The sequence below is a fragment of the Sinohyriopsis cumingii genome, chromosome 11 (genome assembly GCF_028554795.1).
Source record: "Sinohyriopsis cumingii isolate HCF-2022 chromosome 11, ASM2855479v2, whole genome shotgun sequence".
Taxonomy (NCBI): Eukaryota; Metazoa; Mollusca; class Bivalvia; order Unionida; family Unionidae; genus Sinohyriopsis; species Sinohyriopsis cumingii.
Window position 1 is genome coordinate 96,997,441 of NC_142971.1, and position 22,278 is coordinate 97,019,718.

Sequence of the window (22,278 nt, forward strand, 5' to 3'; positions counted from 1 at the left end):
TTCCATTCGTCTAGTAACCAAAATCCCCGAAGTGCGTGTCCGCAGAGAACCGGGGTGGCGCCATGAGTCTGCACCACAACGTGTGCGTGTGTAGTTTCGATTCCCACTCGTCCCGTATTTTGACAATGTCAGTTGGATCTTCATTGCCCCTAAACTCGACACAATTAAAACTCATACTTTGTATGCATAAATGCTTATGGGATCGTGGCTCTAATTTCCTCCGGTAAGATAAATTAAGTATCCGCTTTGTGAGATTTAGCCAGACGTACATGCCCGAATATGCGCAAACGTTTATAATTCACCATCAGTCAGACAAGTCTATAAATATTCAGCATCCCAACCACAGTCAGCAGGCAAAGCAGACCAGACGTCATACCTGGAACATTGGAGTACATGTGAGGATATGAGAGGGGTGAGGGTTAAAAGATGGATTCTCGTGCTGCCACGTGTACCTAACGACTAACCAACGACTTGAATCGTAGATATAATAACGTACCCCCAATTAGCCAGCCAATCCCCCCTCCATGGAGGTTGAGTAGTTTCAGCGAGAAGCAATCGGACCACATGTTTCACATGAGAGGTGTAGCCATCGATATGAGCAACACCAATGCAACTTGTGACTGTCTACAAGAGTAGCAGCCTAGAAAGAATAGACCGGCGAAGAAACCTAGCATAGTTAGATGGGACGCTGCTATTCGGTGTAGAAGGTAGTCAATCAAGACAATCTATCTGGACCAGTGAATTAAGACCAAGGGTGTGCAGTGAACCTGGGAATGAATACCGTCAATCCTAAATGACCTCAACACACTGACTTCCGTTAAAGTCCAGTGGACCGATGTCTCTGTATAAAAGAAGTTATCCAAGTTGCCTGACTTTCGATAAAACTATATGAAAATCCCAATTTGATCCATTGTATGCCAGGGTCTAAACTATAACTGTTTTTGTTTTATATTGCTTAACACGAAAATATAATGAGTTACATGACACACAGTATGGAAAAGTGGGAAACAGCCTAGAAATGGGTGAACATAAAATAGAGTATATATGGGTTTGGCTGACCAGGATTGGTTAATAATGTAAGTTATGTTGTAGGAAAAAGAACCTTCTGAAAGATTATCCTAGTTGTAAGTGGGGAAAAATTGAGACATTGTTTAATTGATGGAATTTCAGTCCTTTAACAGTCTTGAGTTTGGAACATTCATTAATATATTTAGCACCTGACTCTTTGGTGCGGAATTGAAAGCACATGTTTCAAACACATGCAGGTCCAGAAAATGCCGCTGCTCATATCCTTTCCTGTACACAGAAGCTGACATCCAGGTTTCATCTATACTGATAAATACAGGTTTGATCATGAGGACTCAAACATTTTAAATTATTGAATTTTTAATATAATGGTGTTTGCATAGGTTTACTATGGAAACTATATTAGTACCGTGAGTCCTACAGATACTCTCTGATTGATTGATTTTTGTTAGATTGATGTACACTTTGTACTAGAAATTCTAACTTGATTGTGTGATGCAAACACAATTGTATAACTATATGGTATAACGGTACCAATTGCGCAAGTCCAGGTGGGCGGAGCTTAAGGTGTATGGAACATTGTATTCAGAATTAAAGAACAACACTAGCTGTGATTGGTGCATTATGTAAGAGTTGTACTTTCTGTTTGGCTTAAAAAAATGTTGAGCCTCTTGGCAACATGTGAGCTTGTGTTAATTTCTATCTAGATCATATTTTGTATTTTTTATGATTTTTTTTAAATATGGTACACATGGCTGAAAATGTGCTTGTTGTGACTAGATAACTCTTACCCCTGTCTAGTTCCAGTAGAGTTATCTCTCTTAAATGCAATGGTGTACCTGGTTATGTCATTGTCAAATTGACAATCTAGCATTGTTCTATATGACAGTGTGTGACATGCATGCCCAAGTAGGACAGAAAGTATATTTATTTCACAAAACATTAGCATTGAGGTATATGGAAAAACAATTGGTACCGTGATACCATATAGATTGCCCTAATTAAATATGTGACTTACATATTATTGGTTGATAGTGACATCCCATTATTAAAACTGATCACGATATGACCCATTAGTGCATCAGTGCCGTTTCAACGTGGCGTTCGTCGTTTGCAGTTTCCTTCCGAGTTCATTGCCTTCCTCTGATATATCGGGTATGCAATAGACGAGTATGTGGGCCGATTCCTACTCGTCTACATCACCAAATACCCCGAAGAGCGTGTACGCCCAAAACCTGGTGTGGTATATTCTCACCGGGTGACTCAACAGTTGCAATACTGACATCCGATTGTCAAATGAGTGCGTGTTCCGATTCCATTTCGTTCCTAATATCCACGATTGCGGTCTATTAAAGCCTGACACCGTGGTGTCGTCAGATGCGTGGATTCGTTCCCACCTGACGACTAACTAAGGATTGTGCTTCGCCTTTCAGACATTAAAAAGTCGTACATGCCCTGACGACCTGGGCGTATCCCTACGCCATATCAAACTCATTCTTTTCGCTCCCTCAGAACAAAACACGTGTACAGTTTTGTGTATAATTCTTTTGTCAATGCATGATGATGTCAATCTGTTTGCAGCTTTAGGAAATGAAACTGGACGCCATTTTGGATTTTTCCGGTACTGCTTTAGCATATTCTGCTCGGGCATACAAGTTTTAGATCCTTGTCTCAAAACCGTTCAAAAGGATCCTTTTTCATACGCTATATTAATTCTTTTCTACAAATTCCCCAATCTTATTTTTTTAAATCAGACAATTTTTGCTGTGAATTTAAATTTTGTAGGTTTCATACTTTGTCAACAGTCTAATACCTCCTTTTGAATAACTTTGTTTTCTGATTATACAGTTTTGTATTGGCTAAGCCTAAGAATTGCATAATAGTTCAGATGAAAATCTAAATATCTAAATCTATATTATCTATCGCATATTTCTTCATTATATAGATGTTTATAGTACTCTTTAACGTCCCTTAGAACATCACATTGACTGTTATCAAATGCATTTTCATCTTTAATTACTTTGTTTCCGGACCGCTCCGGTTTCCTAGTAGTTAGAGCGGCCGCCCCGGATGCGGGAGGTTGTGGGCTCGAACCCCGGCCGAGTCATACCAAAGAATTCTAAAATTTGTACTAACAGTTGCCTTGCTCAGAATTAAGAGGTTAGTGTTAGGACTGGTCGGCCTGGTGTCAGGATAATGTGACTGGCTTAGACTTTCATTCTTAATGTCTGCGGCATGATGCCCCATTGCTAGACATTGCTATAAACTGACACACTGCAGACATCGTAGCGATATGACTGGAAAATTGTTGAAGCTACGTTTAAAATCTAAATCACACTTATGTTTCCTTCCATTGTATATGACTCATGTACTTTATGCGTTAATCCCGTCTTCTACGCATTTTTACTTTCGATCCATTAATACTTTCTCGAAGTTTAGCTTTTCTCATTTTGTCGAATTCTTTACTTAGACTCGAACAGTTCTAAATTATAAGTTCTCATGAAACTATTCTCTGAGGATTGCATTATTTTAAAAGTTGCTTTACATGAAATATGTAATAATTTATATTTATTTTTATTTGAAGCATATAAATTGGCTTTTCAACGACTTTCAGTTGACAAAGTATAAAGGAATAATGGATGTGATATTGTTAACCTTATATCGGAAGTTGATACATTTTCAATAATTCTGTCGCATTCTATTGAAGTGTATTGCAATTTTATTTTTTCAAATAATTTGTATTTCATCAATGAATTTTTGTCATTCAGCAGACTGTTATCCAGACACACGTATAAGCCATTAGGATACAAAGTTAATATCATCATTCAGTGGGCAGGCTGTAATCCAAACACACGTATCAGCCATTAGGATACAAAGTTAATATCATCATTCAGCGGGCAGACTGTAATCCAGACACACGTATCAGCCATTAGGATACAAAGTTAATATCATTATTCAGTGGGCCGACTGTAATCCAGACACACGTATCAGCCATTAGGATACAAAGTTAATGTAATCATTCAGTGGGCAAACTGTAATCCAGACACACGTATAAGCCATTAGGATACAAAGGTAATGTCATCATTCAGTGGGCAGGTTATATTCCAGACACACGTATCAGCCATTAGGATACAAAGTTCATATCATCATTCAGTGGGCAGACTGTAATCCAGACACACGTATCAGCCATTAGGATGCAAAGTTAATATCATCATTCAGTGGGCAGACTGTAATCCAGACACACGTATCAGCCATTAGGATGCAAAGTTCATATCATCATTCAGAGGGCAGACTGTAATCCAGACACACGTATCAGCCATTAGGATGCAAAGTTAATATCATCATTCAGTGGGCAGACTGTAATCCAGACACATGTATCAGCCATTAGGATACAAAGTTAATATCATCATTCAGTGGGCAGACTGTAATCCAGACACACGTATCAGCCATTAGGATACAAAGTTAATACCATCATTCAGTGGGCAGACTGTAACTTGGATCAATCATCATTTTTCTTACTTTTGGCATAAGATATTTTATGCCTCTAGCTTGTTGTAGAGGAATTTTCTTCTACATTTATATTTATTTAATTCTGTACCGAATGATCAAATTGATCAGCGAAATCAAGATTTTCTTTCATAATTAATAATATATTTCTAGCATTAGGGTTGTTCATGTTTCCATAATTATATGGATCTAATGTCTGATCTTGAACCAGGTGCAAGTCCCCACATATGATATCAAACTGTATAAATGTACAATGAGGTTAACGAAAGAATGATACATGTCGTGGTATTTGAATTACAGTGAACATACGAGGCATAAAAATGTCTCTTCTAGGACACTTATTCTGTATATTCTCCTACGCTCTCCTTTTTGTGATCGTGAAAATCATTATCATCCAACCCCATACTGAAAATTATTATCACCCCAGCCTCCCAGTTATACTTTACTATTTAGCGGTGATCGCCAAAATTGAACGAGTCCGTAAATTAAACCACATTAAGTTATGTTTAGAATAATGGAAATAACAACAACTGAAAATGACATTATCCTAAATTACATAATTGTGCGAGGGCGTTTATATTTCTTATTGTGTACAATATAGCAAAGTACGAATAGTTACCTACAAGATTTATATGTAAATACGAAATAAAGTAGATTGAGTTTTATCTTCCGTTAGATAAAGCACATTCAAACAAATACATCGGTCTATCAATACTGAAGAGCTACTTCACTCCATTCAAAATCCAGTATGTATCGTCAACACTTGAGCCCCATATACACGTAGACCGGTAGTATGCATTCATGATTTATAGCACTAAACGCGAAAAACTCACACACACACACAAAAAAAAACGTTTATCAGTAGAATCAAAGTGCAAACAACAACGGTTCAATGTTCTTTGTTCTATTGATTACTCCTAAGAAACTGCACAGACCCAGATCTGCCGGAGCATTATGCGACGGCAGATTTGGGTCTGTGCAGTTTGCTGTTGGCCTCGTTTTTTAAGCGAGTATAGATGGTAGGTAACGATGATACTTAATCTGTGTAGATAAAACTGGATAATATTCATTTGTGTGTATAGCAGTCTAATTGCAGCTTGACAATAAGTCTTTATCCATTCCACATTCTGTTAGAATCTAAATAATAAGGACCCAGTCCACTAGAGTCAATGTATAGTGATGACTATGAGACAATTATTACAGATCAAGGAATCAAGCACATCAAAACTTGTTTGCAGGTAGACAAGGCCATTATGAATATTAAAATGTAACGTAATGTAGACCAGTCAGTCTTGTCCATTCATATATTTGATTATTGTTAAGTATATATGTATCTGAAAATATACGTGTAATCATTTATGCAAAGATCCAGATGTTTACTCATAAATGTGTGTTTGATGCAACTTAATGTAGTCAATATAGCTTTGATTTGGAAACTGTCTTTGATTTAACCTACTGTGGCTATTACAGGAAGCCTAGAGGAAAGTTGGGATACCATATTAACCATTCTGTAAAGCACATATTGCAATCGGGCTATCTCCGTTTTTATGATACTCCAGCTAACGATGTGTGGTGTTAACTTCAACTCATAAATGGAACCATTAAGTCAGACTCTTATATGCCGGAACATAATGCTACGGCAAATCTGGGTCTACGCTCTTTACCGATGTGCTTGTATTTAATATAGCATATATAGTATACATCCTGCCTACTCTGTATGAATGACAGCTTGAGCTGTTAATCGGCTGTACACAGCGGATTATTCCCACGTTTCATTCTGCTTTTAAATGTTCTTATCCACCCATCCACGCCAAGGATAAATAATTTTTGAGGTCATCGTCAACGGTCCACAAACCACCTCAAATCAAATTCAAAACACGAAGTCTCTGTTTTTCACTCTATATAAGGAATTGCTCATTATTGCGAACGCGTGAACAAGCTCACGAACGGAACACAACTCGTACTGTTTTCTTAGGTCTCTTTCCTTTCTATAGATGTGTACGTGTTTCACGTAGCTTGATTTAATCACTAACTTCCTAGAATTTAAAGTTGAATTTCCTTCTCTTCTGACTTTGTCCAACAAACCGTATGAGGAATACATTGTTTTAAATAGAAAAGCCAAATAAATCCGTATACGACACAATCTGAGGCAGCGGAAGTCCCATCCGCAAAGACATGCCGGGCTCACTTGATTGCGAACTTACAAAAGATTAATTAAATTAGAAATAAACTTAATAAGTCAATATTAATATGATATTTTATACGAACATAACATTTGGCTATTTGCCAACCTGATAAAAGATCACTTCTCGTTATTGTGAAAGTTCCATTATAAAAGATTTCCTTGTTTTTCGTATGTTGTCTCACCTTTTTCAAAATTCCGTTGTCAAACCCGATGAAGACTACCTCTCCTAGTCGTGCCTGAACACGGACAGCAAGTGCTGTTACTCGTCCTGCAGTTAGATACACCGGAGAAGCACTCAGCTGACCGTCCACTCTCATTATGATGTCCACTCTGCACGCATCACCATTATCCTGATGAGACAAATGGATGAAAAATTATAATCATTGTCATTATTGTTGTAAGCATTCATAAGCTTTAAACAAATTTATCGTTATAAAACGTTCATTCCTAGGCAATATTTAGGAAAATATTTGATTCACTATTCGTCATAAATACAAAAAGACAAATGAGCAGAATAATAGATAATACATATTTCTGAAATATTACCAATACACATTTATGAATAATTACTGGACAGCCGACCTTACATGTGCGTGCTGTTATTTATAAGTACTCTGTAGCAGGCCCTCTGTATATATTTTGTTATATATACTTACGTGGGAAAAATATCCATGAGTATGTCTTATATAACAGCATACCTTCAATTTGTATTCTTCTATATATAAAATCACTATTAAACAGATCTTATATGTTTATTTTGAAACACTTGTCACGTTGATATTAGCGTCTGATTATCCGCTGTTGGAAAGATGGTGGGTGAAAAGGTATGATTCAGTTCTATAACGTTAAGTTTTTGCAAGGGGATTTGGGTGACATGGGGCAATTTTATTTGTCTTGTGTTATCTTCTCTTGGTTGATTTGAAGAGGATCGCTTTTCATTAATAATATCTGGAGAATTATTACCGGCTTGTCTTCAACCAATCAGAATTTCTAATCGTTCAACATCGGCAAGGACGTTGCTGGGACATGGAGTAGTAAGACTACTTCTCCTGGTACCCGTACCAAGACCATTTCTTATTGTTTTTTCTTCCTCAATACGAGTTGGTCTGAATGGGATTTTCCTGCCGATAATATATCTCCAGGTAATGGCGATCTTTTAACCTTTTCGACTTGTTACTCAAAATTGGCAAATTCATCTTTATATTATCAATGATTCTAGATATAACACGGGATTTTCGAAATACAAAAGGAACCCATTTTTTTTTCTAGAACACTGGCGGTGTTTGGATTTAATAATTTATGACGATCTGGATACCCTTTTGCGGCAAACGCTATAGTTGTCTCTCGACGTAGTATATGGCCTTCAGTAAATAGGGCTAATGGTTTTGGTTTTTGGTCTTGGTTTTGAAGCAACATCCTTTACATCACCGACCTCTTCATGCATTTTGTTAATACCATTAATTACTTGTATTTCTTCTTGCAACTGTGGTTGAGCTCCAGCCATTTCAGCTAGAAGTTCTTGTAGAATCATTTTTGTTTTTTTAGTTCTTTCTGCAATTTTTTCAGTTGCTTTAACTGTTTGCTCAAAAGTGGGAAGGAGATCTTTGGTAGTCCTTGTAACAGTTAGATATAATTGTTTTGCAACTTCTGTAAATTCCACCTGAGACTCCTGACGCGCTTGTAGTTGTCGCTTGACAGAATCATGGACTGGAATATAATTTAATTGCCTCTAGTCGCTCTCGAGCTAATCTAGCTGTGTGAGATTCCATTATTGATATAATAATGGTCTCATTACGCACACACTACATCAGCAGGGAGGGTGAGACCAAAAATGAGTGTGCGACGGGTAAACAAACACAAATATAAATGTGAAAATACAAGCGATAAAGATAAAGTAACAAAATGAGCTAACCCAATTAGATAAAATCTCGGTCGGTTAGAGGCTTCGGTTTGACGTTAATGACCGATTATATTCATTTATTTCGTATGAAGCTTTATTATCAAAGAAGACTTACTACAAAATTGGTCCGTTCACCCTCTCTGCTGCTTTTATATTGTGTCTCCTTTTAAAGATAATGTCCATCGAGAGTCAAACACTTGCATTAGCATGTGTGAGGTATATTTTCATATATCACACTTTCAACATATGACTTTAAAACACTTTATTTTCACTCGAAGTTTATCCACATTCTAGATTTGCAATATCAATTTTTGTAACTAAAGAATTACCTTAACAATATTCAAATAAATATACATATAAATACAATTACCTATCACATTAACGGAAACTTGTCTTACTACTTAAATCTTGTTTGATGTAATTTATTTTCTGAAGGAAAGATTTGTTTTTACTACTTTTGGAAAATTGTATTTTCACGTTGCAATTTAGTCTCCAGAAATAAATAAAGAAATAAGTCTCAAGCTATAGGAATTAACATCTAGATTGATTTCACAGGAGAAAATGTATTATATTTATCTAGTTTAATGTAAGCAGTCCTACATGGAGGCTTTAACGTGTCAGTAGGTCCTACATGGAGGCTTTAACAAATCAGTAGGTTTTATGTGCGGGTTTTAACATATTGGTAGGTCTTACACGTGGGCATTAACATATCAGATGGTCCGAAATGGGGGCTTTGACATATCAGTAGGTTCTATATGTGGACTTTAAAATATCAGTAGTTCCTATTTGGGAGCTTTAGCATGTCACTAGGTTTTACATGTGGGCTTTAACGTATCAATAGGTATATATATGAGATTTCACATGTCAATAGGTCCTACACGTGGACCTTTACATTTCCGTCGATCCTACATATGAACTTTAGCAAAGTCAGTAGGTATCACATATGGGCTTACTATATCAGTAGGTCATACATGTTGGTCTGTACATATCAGTAGGTCATACATGTTGGCCTATACATATCAGTAGGTCATACATGTTGGCCTATACATATCAGTAGGTCATACATGTTGGCCTGTACATATCAGTAGGTCATACATGCTGGCCTATACATATCAGTAGGTCCTAAATGGATGCTTTAAAATATCAGTAGATCCTATAGGTGGGTTGTAACATGTTCATAGGTCCTATATGTTAGCTTAAATATGTCAGTAGGTCCTAGATATGGAATTTAACATATCCATCAGCAAATTAATTTCTTTCGCAAGTAAACAAGATTCATAGTAATTGAATTGTGATTGCTTTAATGTCTGTTAAAAGTTAATGCTACTAAGTTTAACCACATGCCAGCTTAATGTCCACACATTTTTGTTGCAGTTGTCAAGTTAGTCTCGTGTCACTTGGCTAACTTTACTCAATCATTCACTACACTTATCACATTGATTGTGGACGACTTGACTCAGTCTTTTATTACAATTTAACCTTGCACGACTCAGCTCGGACCTGTACCAAATTTATTAAGAGGGTTTAACACTTGACTGAGTTTTTGTTCATAATTATTATCTTGCTTGTAAACCACTTGACTCAATCCTTAACTTCATATATGAAGCTCATTTTTTTACCCCACAACACAATCGCTTACTGAGGACATAAAGTTGGTTCTGTACCACAGGGCTCAGTTTAGTTTTGGAATGTTATCAAGTTTGTCCTGTACCATTTGACTATATGTGAATAATAAATTCTGTGAAGATTTATTTCATTTTATCTTCCTACAGCCTAACTGGTAAGCATATACATATCAGTAATACAGTTATCAAAATGGTCCTGAAATCATATTACTCGTAGCTGTACTATTTTATTCGTTTACTACAATTATCAAGTTAGATCACAGTGGTCCTCTAACAATGAGTCATGTTTAAAACGTTATTTACCACAGTTCACGATGGTCTTGTACAATTTGACTCGTATGTTTGCTATAGTTTGTTTACTACAGCTATTGGATGGACTTATACCACTTGACACTAGTCACGTATCATTCAGCTTGTAAATACGCGTGTGTTTCCTACTTTTATTGTTCTATGTATTCCCACTTATATATTGATTGAAATCAATGATATCATCATGTTCATTATTAATCACAAATTAATGGTAACGATGTCAGGTATTAGTGCTACGACTTGGAGCAAATATGTAATTTACGAAACTGACTCTATAGTACTAGACTCTGACATACTTGTTAGTACAATTACTACCATAGTATTAGACTCTGACATACTTGCTAGTACAATTACTACCATAGTACTAGACTCTGATATACTTGTTAGTACAATTACTACCAAAGTACTAGACTCTGACATACTTGTTAGTACAATTACTACCATATTACTAAACTCTGACATACTTGTTAGTACAATTACTACCATAGTATTAGACTCTGACATACTTGTTAGTACAAATGCTACCATAGTACTAGACTCTGACATACTTGCTAGTAAAATTACTACCATAGTACTAAACTCTGACATACTTGTTAGTACAAATACTACCATAGTACTAGACTCTGACATACTTGTTAGTACAATTACTACCATAGTACTAGACTCTGACATACTTGTTAGTACAATTACTACCATAGTACTAGACTCTCACATATTTGCTAGTACAATTTCTACCATAGTACTAGACTCTGACACACTTGCTACTACAATTTCTACCATCGGCCTGCTGGCTGAAAATAATATCTGATGCAGATAATCTTCTTTAATTGCCTCTTGTAATTTACTGAAAATTTCTCGTCACCAACATTTTATCCTTCTCATTCCTTAACAAGGACACCAGGCAATACCTGACCAATTCCTACCATTAATTATATTATATCTAATTCACTGCAGTTTATTTCTACGTCCCTCGTTGAAATTTCAGCATAATGATGAATGTCCCCAATTGTAGTACCAACTGTAGAGTGACTGACCAGCGCAACAGAGAGCAAACAACAAATAATACTACATTCAATATTGTTTAGTTTTTTTTTCTTCTTCTTTTACATTTTCTTTTCTTTTCTTTTCTTGATTATTTTAGGTTTTTCTCTTTTCTTTCAGAGATCTCACATCGCATAATTCATTTTAGTCTACACTGAGCATGTTGGGAAACGATATTTTGTTGACCCATACCAATATTGCCAATTGTGTTGCAACCTTTTCCTCTTCCACTACGTAAGAAACAGTTTTTCGGCTTACATTTGAAATAGGAATTTACTTCAACATAAAAGTTCGTTTACCCACTGTTGCATAGGAACATTTTACAATGTATCATGTACTCTTTGGTGACTTGCGTATATAATACTTGATAAATGGCACTTTTGTATAGAATAACCTTAATCTTTTACGCTATAACAACGGTTGATTACGGGAACACACTTGATGAGTTCGCGTGTGTTCAGTATATTGTTGCTCGTTCCTCGAGTTCGAAGATGTCCATGACATCACTAACTGGTTTGATTTATGTGAGTATGCGTGGCTGAGTACGTGTGGCTGATCAGGCCAATTTGTGACCCGCACTACCTGTGGCACATTCGACAGGAGATACCTTTTGGGTTTTCCTATCAATAGAAGACGTACTGCAGTTTTCATATTTACTCTGCTTGAGCTCTGTACTGCTTGTGTACTTTTCCTCGTTCAAAATCTGTAGTTCAAGTTAGAATGATGAGACTCCGCCAAGTAGAGCGGTCCTGAGTGAGATCTTCCCAAGACTCAGGGTCATGTTGGAGTGTGTCACTTCTCCCATACGGAATTATTACTAACACCGGAGAAGGACGGATAATTAAAAGATTAAATAGCTCCGAGCCCCCAGTCAACAGGACCGACAGTCTAGGTGTATACAATATATAAATAACAAGGTGAAAGGTATAACAATTTAATAAACTCTTTGATGGTATTCAACAATTACAGGACAATGCAATTGCTTCCAATCAAAACAAGACCTATTCATATTGACAGTTATTTCATCACGCTAAATTAAAGGTGAGAGTGTTTATTTCCCGTGTCCCTTCTATGTTACCCATCCGCAACTTCCGCCTTGTATTCCTTTGTCAATACTTCTGGTGCCATTGTTTCCGTTCTCTAAGCCCTGATTGTCGCGATTTCCGGTACCATTGATTCCATCTCCGGCCATGCGCCTTCACACTACTGGCTATTCTCCCAGCCCTTCACGTCTTCTCCTCTCTCTTTAATCTTCTGGTGGCGTCCTATCCCACCCGGAAATCTCCCTTAGAAGCCTTTGTTCCAAATCTCGTCCGAAGTTCCTGAAACTCCATTCCCGCTAATTTTACGAGTGCCCAGTTTGTTCTTGGAGTGCGGTTTAGTGTCCCCCGACTTCTGTATGACCTACTCATTCCTAACGTGCGCTGATTCTTTCACAATGAATGTAACAGAATAATGTCTGGCTGCGTGAGAAACCCGCCCCAAAATTTGACTATCCTAGTTCTGATTGGATACCGGTGGTCTTTTTGAAATCTGGCTGGGGTAGTAGCACTCATACATTACAATGTTGGCTTTCTGGTCTCTAAGCCTACGCCGACCTGTGACATCACTGATGATTGCAAAGCAGAGGTTCTCACCCCCGCGGCGAGGTTCCCTTTGAAGTAACCTCGAATTTGACCGTAACGCAATGGCCAAGTCACGGACAGGTAGTTGCATTGTTTTAGAATCGGTCTAATGTCGTAATATTATATAACACGTATACGTATTGATATTACCCAAAGTACTTTGAATTACGAATTCTATCAGAAGACAGGTATAACATGAGGCAGGAGTTGTTAGCAAATTTTCTCAGACAACGTTGAATAACTTGAGGGAAGCTTTGAAGCGTTGCTTATGATCACCCTGATAACGCATTCCCTTCTTCATCTCTCAAAATGGCCTGGGTATACCAACTGTGATTTCATAAGCAGAGTGTGAATGCTTGGAATGCCTGACCGTGTGAGAACCTCAGTATATGGGATCCTGTCCCACCATATTATCCCCTTTCGGTTTCCTCAGGCAGTCAATGTGACACTTGTTCAGCTTCTTGGCAAGATGTCCATGCACAGTCCAGGTTTTACGGGCATATAGCAGGGTCGGTAACATACAGGCTTTGTAGACCTAAAGGTTTATTTGTAGACTGATTCCTCTGCGCTCCCAAATATTTGCAGGTAGTCTACCAAAAGTCACACATTCGTTAGCGGTTCTGGCGTTTGTATCATCATCGATGTGGATTGCACGTGACAGTGTTCTGCTGAGACCCGATAACATGTGAACCGCCACGAGGGTTTGATCATTTACTGTGATGATAAGTTGTACTTAAGGCTTTCCTGGTGCAAGTGTATTTTCACCTCTGTCTTCTTGATACTGACTGTGAGACATAAATTGTCACAATCTTATGAGAAATGGTCCATTCTCTGTTGCCTGTCGGATACAGATTTTCATTCAGAGAAGTGTCGTCAGCAAATAGGAGATTACGAACGTTCACTTCTGGTAACTTCATTTTCGCCTATAATCTCCTCGTATAGAAGAGCTTGCCGTAAATCCGGTAGCTGATGTCGAGCCCAGTGTCATATTCACTGAAGTCATCAGTAATCATGGCAGAGAACTCATCACGATGCAGCGAGTCAGGGCCTACACACAGACTTGCTTCACTCCATTGGTGACTAAGAATTGTTCAAAAGATTTGACTTTGTCCACGACAAAAGCGAGTCTACGATCATACAATTATCGAAATATCAAAAAGAATTTTTCTGGGAAACCAAATTTTGCCATTATTTTCCAAAGGCCTCCAAGACAGACCGTGTCGGCTTAGTCGATGAATGTTTGAAGTTCTGTTCCTGTGTTCTTTCCTGAAGCTACCCTTTCTATCTATCATGGGCCCTTGATCGATCTGATGCACAAGACGAATCAACACAATTTTGCAAAGATGTTTCGGCTATTGACAGCAACGAGATACCTGGATGGTTATCACGTTATTATACGTTGCCTTTCCGCTTGTACAACTGGACAACGGAAGCATCCTTGTACTCCTTGGGTAAAGTTCCCTGAATCCACAACGAGTGCAAGAGTTAATTCAGCTTACGTGTCATGTATGAGTCTCCGGCTTTGTATACATCTTCTGGAATATCATCTGCTCCAGTTGACTTTCCATTTGACAACAGGTCAATTTGCTTTCACATATTCAGTTAGCGTAGGAGTATCAGCACGTAATATGTTGATTTCAACTTGGGATAGTCGAACAATTGCCTCATCGCTGGTAGATGACTGTTGATTGAGGATATGGTTGAAGTGTTCTGTCCATCTTTGAAGTATCTTTTCTTTTCAGTGATCCGCGTGGCGTTGTCAGTATTCAGTATTGGATATGTCTCATATTAATGTGGCCCATAGATTGTCTTCAACGCATCTAAAAAGTTCTTCATGTATTTCCTGTCTCCGTAGGACTGAATTTTATCTGCTTTATTGCTCAGCCAAGTATCTTGCAACTCTCTGCATTTGCAATAGACAGTTTTCTTAGTGTTGTTCAAGACTGCCTGATTAGATGATGAAATGCTGTCTCCTGAACAGGCTTTCTGCAACCGATATTTATTATTTAGAAGTCTCTGTATAGCAGTATATTTTTCATCAACTCAATCTTACTGTTTACGTTTGGTGGAATCGAGGGTTTTTGAATTGGCTAAATATATTTGATCTGTTCCATCAGTATGCGTACGTTCACGGTACCGATGTGCAGTTGCGTCACATTTTTCTTCTCAGGCATCGACTAACATGAACAAAGCTGAAATAATAATCCTTAAAGGACTAACAGTTGCAGCTTGTGTGTAGACAGCGATGTAAATCTTACAATACACATTTTATATCAAAATGCCTACTTAAAGTACCATTTAAGAGGCAACCCCATACACTCAGTTACACCATAACGTTTGAAATTAATTTAGTTTGCGTTTAATAAAAGTCAAATGTGACTGCTGTCATTTCAACAGTATCCATATGGCTAGAAATACAACGGACTCGGCTCTCTTCATTGTGCCATGTTTGTCATGTCTAGTACTATTCTGCACTCCTCATTCAATGTTCACATGGAATGCAGCACATGAAGCGACAATCACAATTTCGACCTATTAGCTTAACAATTAATTATCAATTTAACAATTAATTTTCGGTGCAAATTCGGCCTACCTATATAAAATATAACTGTGTGGGCTGGGGAATTGTTCCCTGCGAAGTATTTAAACATATGTCATATTTTGAATTTGTACATCGATAAGTCATCGCCTGATCACAAGCCCATCCCTGGCTTTTACCCACCCACCCCAACAAAAAGAAAACTTAACAAATTAAAGTGTCCTCTAAGAAAACCTTGGTTTATTAATACAACTGAACAACAAATTAGTACATCTTTCCAATAAGCGATTTGACAATTACAAGAGTTGTGGCCCATATGATAGTGTTTATAATGCACAATTTTCATTTAGGTCAACATCTCTCTTCCATTTCTCTACTTACCAGCAAAAATGTTTAGACCTCCAAGGTTTAAATTTCTTGTGACATTGACTAGTACAACACATTTTGCAAATGCGAAACTGCTTTCTTACACAATAAGATGCTTTTGTTTCTTTATTAATATCTAGGTCATGTGATTTTCAGATAGTCCATTGTAGATTTTCATGTTTCTGAATTGCAAACCACCTTCCTGTGCAGCGATTGCTCAACCCACACTTGTAAAAGTAAACGTCATGCCCATAATGAAAAAAAATATTTAATACTTTAATTGTTTTAAATGTGATTTAATGGATTCATCACATGGCCGACTTTTCATTTATATAATAATCAATGCAGATAGTATTATTTGACGCTTTAACTCAAAAACAAATTAGTTACAAATTGTGGTCTTCATCTACATAATGGTGCCAATATTAGTTTCATGTCATTCTCAATCGCTATATCTTATCTACTAAGAATGTAAGGTCCACACATTATGCATAGGTCTAAACTGCCTATATTCATCCATTTTTTATAATTACCTCTACCTTTCCATCTCGTGTACATTGGACACAGAGATTCATAAAAGACTTTGTTGAAATGGCCAAAGTTGATATTACTGGAGAGCTTTTTAGTGTTGATAACCAGATCTGCCATGTAAGAGATAAGGATACCATTCAGTTATGTTCCTTTGATCTTGACTGTACTTGCAAGGATGTCTTTTAAGGAATGGTATTAAATTGGTAGCATATTGGTATTAAAAACTACTTGACTAAGTACCTACCTGTTGGTTGCAACTTGTATGGGAATCTGCCATCCACGGAATCTTTAAATGCTGATGACAGTTCAAGACTGCATGTCTGAAGTATTCATGAATGTCCTCTTGAGCGTAGGAGCAAAGCTTGGATGTGTCAGTAGCATGGTCGTAAAACACCACATAGAGTGTGTCCGAGTTTGGGCTTTGGACTGATCCGAGAAAGAAGGCATCTGTAATGTAATAGGACCCTCCGCAAGTAAGTTTTGTTTCTATATATTGTTTGGCGACGCTGGTTCCTTTGCAGGACTGGCTGATGATGCTCTCTTGGCTATTGTTCTGATTGCTAATAAAGTATGAATGATTCGGATCCTCGAAACCATACAAAAAGTCAAAGTAACTAGTGCTCAGTGTCTCAGGCTTCATAGTATAACTTTCTCTCAGATCATAATAAAGGAACTGATATTTGCCATTCATCATTCTCATCTTACGTTCTGATATAATATAGGGATAAAAGTCCAGAGGCCTTCCATCGTAACCCATGGCAACATACAATAGGGAGTTGCTAGAATTGTCACGTCCAAAGAAAGCAATAACGGATGTTTTACTGCCAACGTATTTTGCTGTAGAATGATTGACAGTGCTATTCATGAATTGTGCATATGTACCATTTCTGAATAAAGCCGCACATGCACCATAAGCTACCGTTCCACATACCATCAGGTAATCACTTTTAGTGTTTTCCTTGACGACCTTGACATCGGAATCGCAAAAGTCTCGGCTAGAGTTCACCAGCTCACAAGCATCGTATTCCCGACTGACTTGTAAATCCTGCGTCAAGTTATACAGAATATTATGTCCTCCAACAAAAATGTTTGATCTTTCTTCGTTTATGACGAAGGAAAATAGTTCGCCATTTTTGGATGAAAACTCTAGAAAGCCCAACAAATGTGTGAAACACAAACTTAGGATGAAACAAATATTGCAGAAAGCTGCGGAATCCATGATGACAGCCAAAAAGCACGATGGAGTCAGTTTTCTATTATACTTAGTCGTAATAAATCCTTTTCTTATCCTGGGGAAGAAATATAGTACATCTTATGTATTGCATGAACTACATAAACTGAAGAAATTGGGGCCTACGTATTAGCATCATACATATAGGTTATAATAAGAAATAGATGCCGGCTTGCATAATACCTCCTTGAAGGGGAGAAAAAGGCTTGAAATAGAAAAATGTACAGTCTGGCAAAATTTAATAAACGAATGTTGCTTGATCAGTCTATCGAAACAGCTATCAATCTGTGATGAAAACCATCAGTCTGTTCAAACTTATATTAATGTATCATGAAATCATTCGTCTGTTTAAATATATTTTACTCTGTCATGAAATCATTCGTCTGTTTAAATATATATTACCCTGTCATGAAATCATTCGTCTGTTTAAATATATATTAGCCTGTCATGAAATCACTCGTCTGTTTAAATATATATTACCCTGTCATGAAATCATTTGTCTGTTTAAATATATATTAGCCTGTCATGAAATCATTCGTCTGTTTAAATGTATATTACTCTGTCACGAAAAGTATCATATCAATGCATCAAAAGGATTCTCCTCAAACATATTATGAAAACAAGGACAGCGGAAATTTCCTTACTCGCACTGTCTTCTGTATTCGTTATTATATTTAGAGGGAATGGGGGTGTGCGCTAAACTATTGCAACTATGATCAAAGTAAAACCCACATCCATGACCATGTGAGTATTTAAGTCACATTAAAAAGGGTCAAAAATGAATTGTTTATTATTAAACGTTGAGTTTTTTTCCGACAAATACCAGAGAGATTATCAAGAATATATCATAAGTGAGTTGCATACCTAGAGACTTCAGCTGTTCAAGACCCTTGTATTCTGTACATCAATCCTTCAACCATATGCAGATGTATATGTATTGGCAGAGACGGGAAAATTGTGATGTATAACCACTTATCCATCAGACCTTTCACATCGCTTTTCCGGTAAGTTAAAATCCGGTATTCGCTGCGAAATATCTTCAAGAAAGGCACTTCCTCAATATACAAATTACCCTCAAACTGCCCTTTTGTATGCAACGTAGCTCTGGAGCTTGTGAAAGAGTTTGTCAAAATGCACAAATGTCAACCACGTTTGAACAGACAGGCGCACGTACGAGTCTCCTCGATGATTATTTTAAATTTATTTCCGTGGCTTTCCTTTTAATGTTCATTATATTTTTCATGAAATTACTTGAGTTTTTTCAAAATTCACAAATGTCAACCACGCTTGAACATACAGACGCACGTACGAGTCTCCTTGATGATTATTTTAATTTTTTTTCCTTGAACGGTTGGAAATTTTAGAGTATACAATTTGGAGAAATGTCGATGTTAGACACACTATGCATGTATAGGACTTTTGTGGCTCTCACCTATATGCCTGTCTGTCTGTATGTATGTCTGTCTTCTTTCATCTGGTGCATGGGTATGTATATCCTCGGATGAATGTGTATTAGCATACGTATATTACATAAATATATTTCTGGTTAAAAACGAGTATAAAATGATGCTAAGTTAGAATAAGTGACTGAAAAATAAAGACAAAAAATATGAATATTTGTGAGTATCCATTTATTATTGACTTGTACAGCGTGTTCTTACAAGCAGTCTCTTTTTTTAAATCATACTGTTTGCAATTTTACATCCGGTCACTGGATCAATCTTTTTTTAAAAGGCGAACAAAGTAATATGACAGAACCTGTGAAATAATTGGATCTCTAAAATTTACATATTTGATGCAAGGAAAGTTAAACAGAATTAAACTAATTTTAAGAAGGCTGTTCCAGATGAATTTGCTGGTGGCAATCAGAAATGTTGTCTAAAGACCCCAGCAAATTTTTGAGAGTTAGTACGTGTCAGCATAAGCAAAGAAAAATCATGCTGAAAGGTATTGCATGTACCGTCCGATATTTGATGTTCAAAAGTCAAATGAAACAAAAATAAATCTGAATATTGTACGATATTTACACCCAAATATGAATAAATATTCCGTCTGCATTAAGTACACTCATTTATCATTATGATAGCTAATGTAATTATTGCTTTGTTAAGTTCATATGAATACATTAAAATAATGTGTTCCATTTAAAAAATTAAAAAATAAAATTTAAAAAATCTGGTTTAAAATATTCAGCATTACAAATCAGCTGACGTATCGAATTTTCTTATCGAACTTGTGTTATAACTTTCTTAACTCGTGTTATAAATGAACTATTAGCCTTGCGTAAATAACTGAGAAAGAAGGATATATCAACATATGAAAAGTTCATATTATTGAGATTGTTTTCGTTAAAGTTATATAATCAAAAATGTGCAATAAATGTTTAAAATCGGAGAGCACAGTGAAATGTTCCTACGAATGTATCTGAAATTATGGATAATGAATTTATATTATCAGGTATGGACAGTGTATTTAATTTAATTATTTTATATCATTTCAGTATGGAAAGTAAATATTATTTAATTATCTGATATAATGTAAGTATGGACACTGAATCTAATTATCTGATTTAATGTCTATAATTATTTTCCTAGTATGAACAAAAGATGTTTGACATATAAAATTGATCATTGGTTTAACCATAATGATCTGTAGTACAGCTAAGATACCTTACTTTGTTGACTTTATGTTTCGCTAACCAAGTGTAGAACGGTGAACTATCCGGAACTGGACATTTTTTGTGGGCATGTGGATTGGAGCTAAGAGAGGTAATTTTATGCGCTACGATCACTAACTCAGTTGCAACTGTAAAAACCCCTATACTGAATTGGTATAGCCATAATTCTTGACAAACAAATATATTGGGAGGAGGGACATTCTTTCTGTTCAAACCGTTCTCGATTTTCCCCTACGATCAGTGAATCATAATTTTATCTTAAACTTAAATTCTGTTCATTATAGATCCACAACAAATCTAACCAAAGTTCAAAAGGTCATTATCGTTGTCATTAATAATGCATACCGGATAGGGAGCACTAGCAAACGTGCAATGTGAAACGAAATAAGATCAACATGAAAGACACTCCACTTATTTGACCCTTAATCGAGCGTGACGGATTTTGGATTGGGTGGGAACAGAGAGGACGTCTATGTATCATTCTGCGGGGCCTTGGTTTCCTTATTTATCTGCATATAGCTTTATTTTTTTTCCAAACACGTTGACCATCCAGTCCTACTTGCCGTGGGATAAATCCTGTGATGATATTTCAACTGCTAACTGAGGTCTTGTTCTTCTTTTAAAGAGTATGGTTAAACAGAACTGGTGTGGCTTATATAGAAATGGTGTATTTGACATATAAAGGGGTGAAATTTATACAGGAAACTGTTGACTTTGTACTTTACAAAGTATACCCTTTGTTGCCTTTATCTTTCTTTCCTACGCCATATGTTTGTTTTTTTTTTTCTTTCTCACCGTTAATATTTTGTCGTTCTTAAATATTTTGTTTTGGTTGGAGGTGTTCGTCTTCCTGGGAATATTTGACAATGATTTTGCTTTTACAATACTTGCAGCTTAGTTTCTACTCAGTACCATGTAGCCAGAATTGTGTTGACGCGCCTTTAAATCTTTACATACACACCTAATAACTCATAGTCTCTAAACCCACCCGATAGTAGGATTTGAACCCGCAACTTCGTTGGTGTCCGGCACGCTAGTAGTGAATAGGGGCACTAGAGCGACAATGGGGATTAGCATTAAAAACACCCCTGGGCAAATATAGCGACAATGGAAATTTAACATGGAAAAAAATCGTGGGCAAATATAGCGACAAGGGAAATTAACATGGAGAAAAAAAATCGTGGGCCACTCTAGTGACAAGGGGAATTAAACATGGGAATAGGGTTTGGGTCTATCTAGGGACAAGGGGAATTGAATATGGGATTTTTTTTTTTTAAATTTTTTTTTACATTTAAAAAAGGGGCAGGCAATGGAAAGTCATTCTCTTTTCGAGAAATATGGGTGGCCCTGAAAAGGGCCTTTGGGTTTTTTTCTTCTTCTTCTTCTAACTCCTTAACTTCTTCCACCATCCTCTTATTTTTTCCATCATTCCTTTCTTCTTCTTTTCTGTTTCCGGCATCCAGTCCGGGTGAACCATGGCTCGGAACTTCTGTTGGATTTTTATCCCGTTATTGTTCAGTCTCTCATATTCTTTTTTCTTTCTATTCTCTTGTTCTTTTCTATCTTTTGCCCACCTGTCCTTAATTTTCTGCACTTCTTCCTCTATTATCTTTTTCATCTTTTCTTCCGCTTTCTTTAGTTGTTCACTGCCCCTTTTCACGAACTTCCACTCTGACCATTTCTCTAGCTCTTCTAAATAACATCTCACTCCTTTTA

The 22,278-nt window shown here is 36.7% G+C and overlaps 1 protein-coding gene across 1 annotated transcript in view; it reads right to left on the reverse strand.

Annotated features, from left to right (window-relative positions):
- LOC149789075 (hepatocyte growth factor receptor-like) overlaps positions 1 to 18,818 on the reverse strand; it is an 83,940-nt gene extending 65,122 nt beyond the window's left edge. Inside the window, exons 1-3 of the mRNA XM_089975257.1 lie at positions 18,750 to 18,818; positions 16,899 to 17,943; positions 6,901 to 7,068 (exon numbers count right to left, since the gene is read on the reverse strand). Of these exons, the coding sequence (XP_089831383.1) occupies positions 6,901 to 7,068; positions 16,899 to 17,873 (1,143 nt within the window). The 5' untranslated portion in view covers positions 17,874 to 17,943; positions 18,750 to 18,818. The remainder of the gene's footprint in view (positions 1 to 6,900; positions 7,069 to 16,898; positions 17,944 to 18,749) is intronic.
- Between the last annotated feature and the right edge of the window lie 3,460 nt (positions 18,819 to 22,278).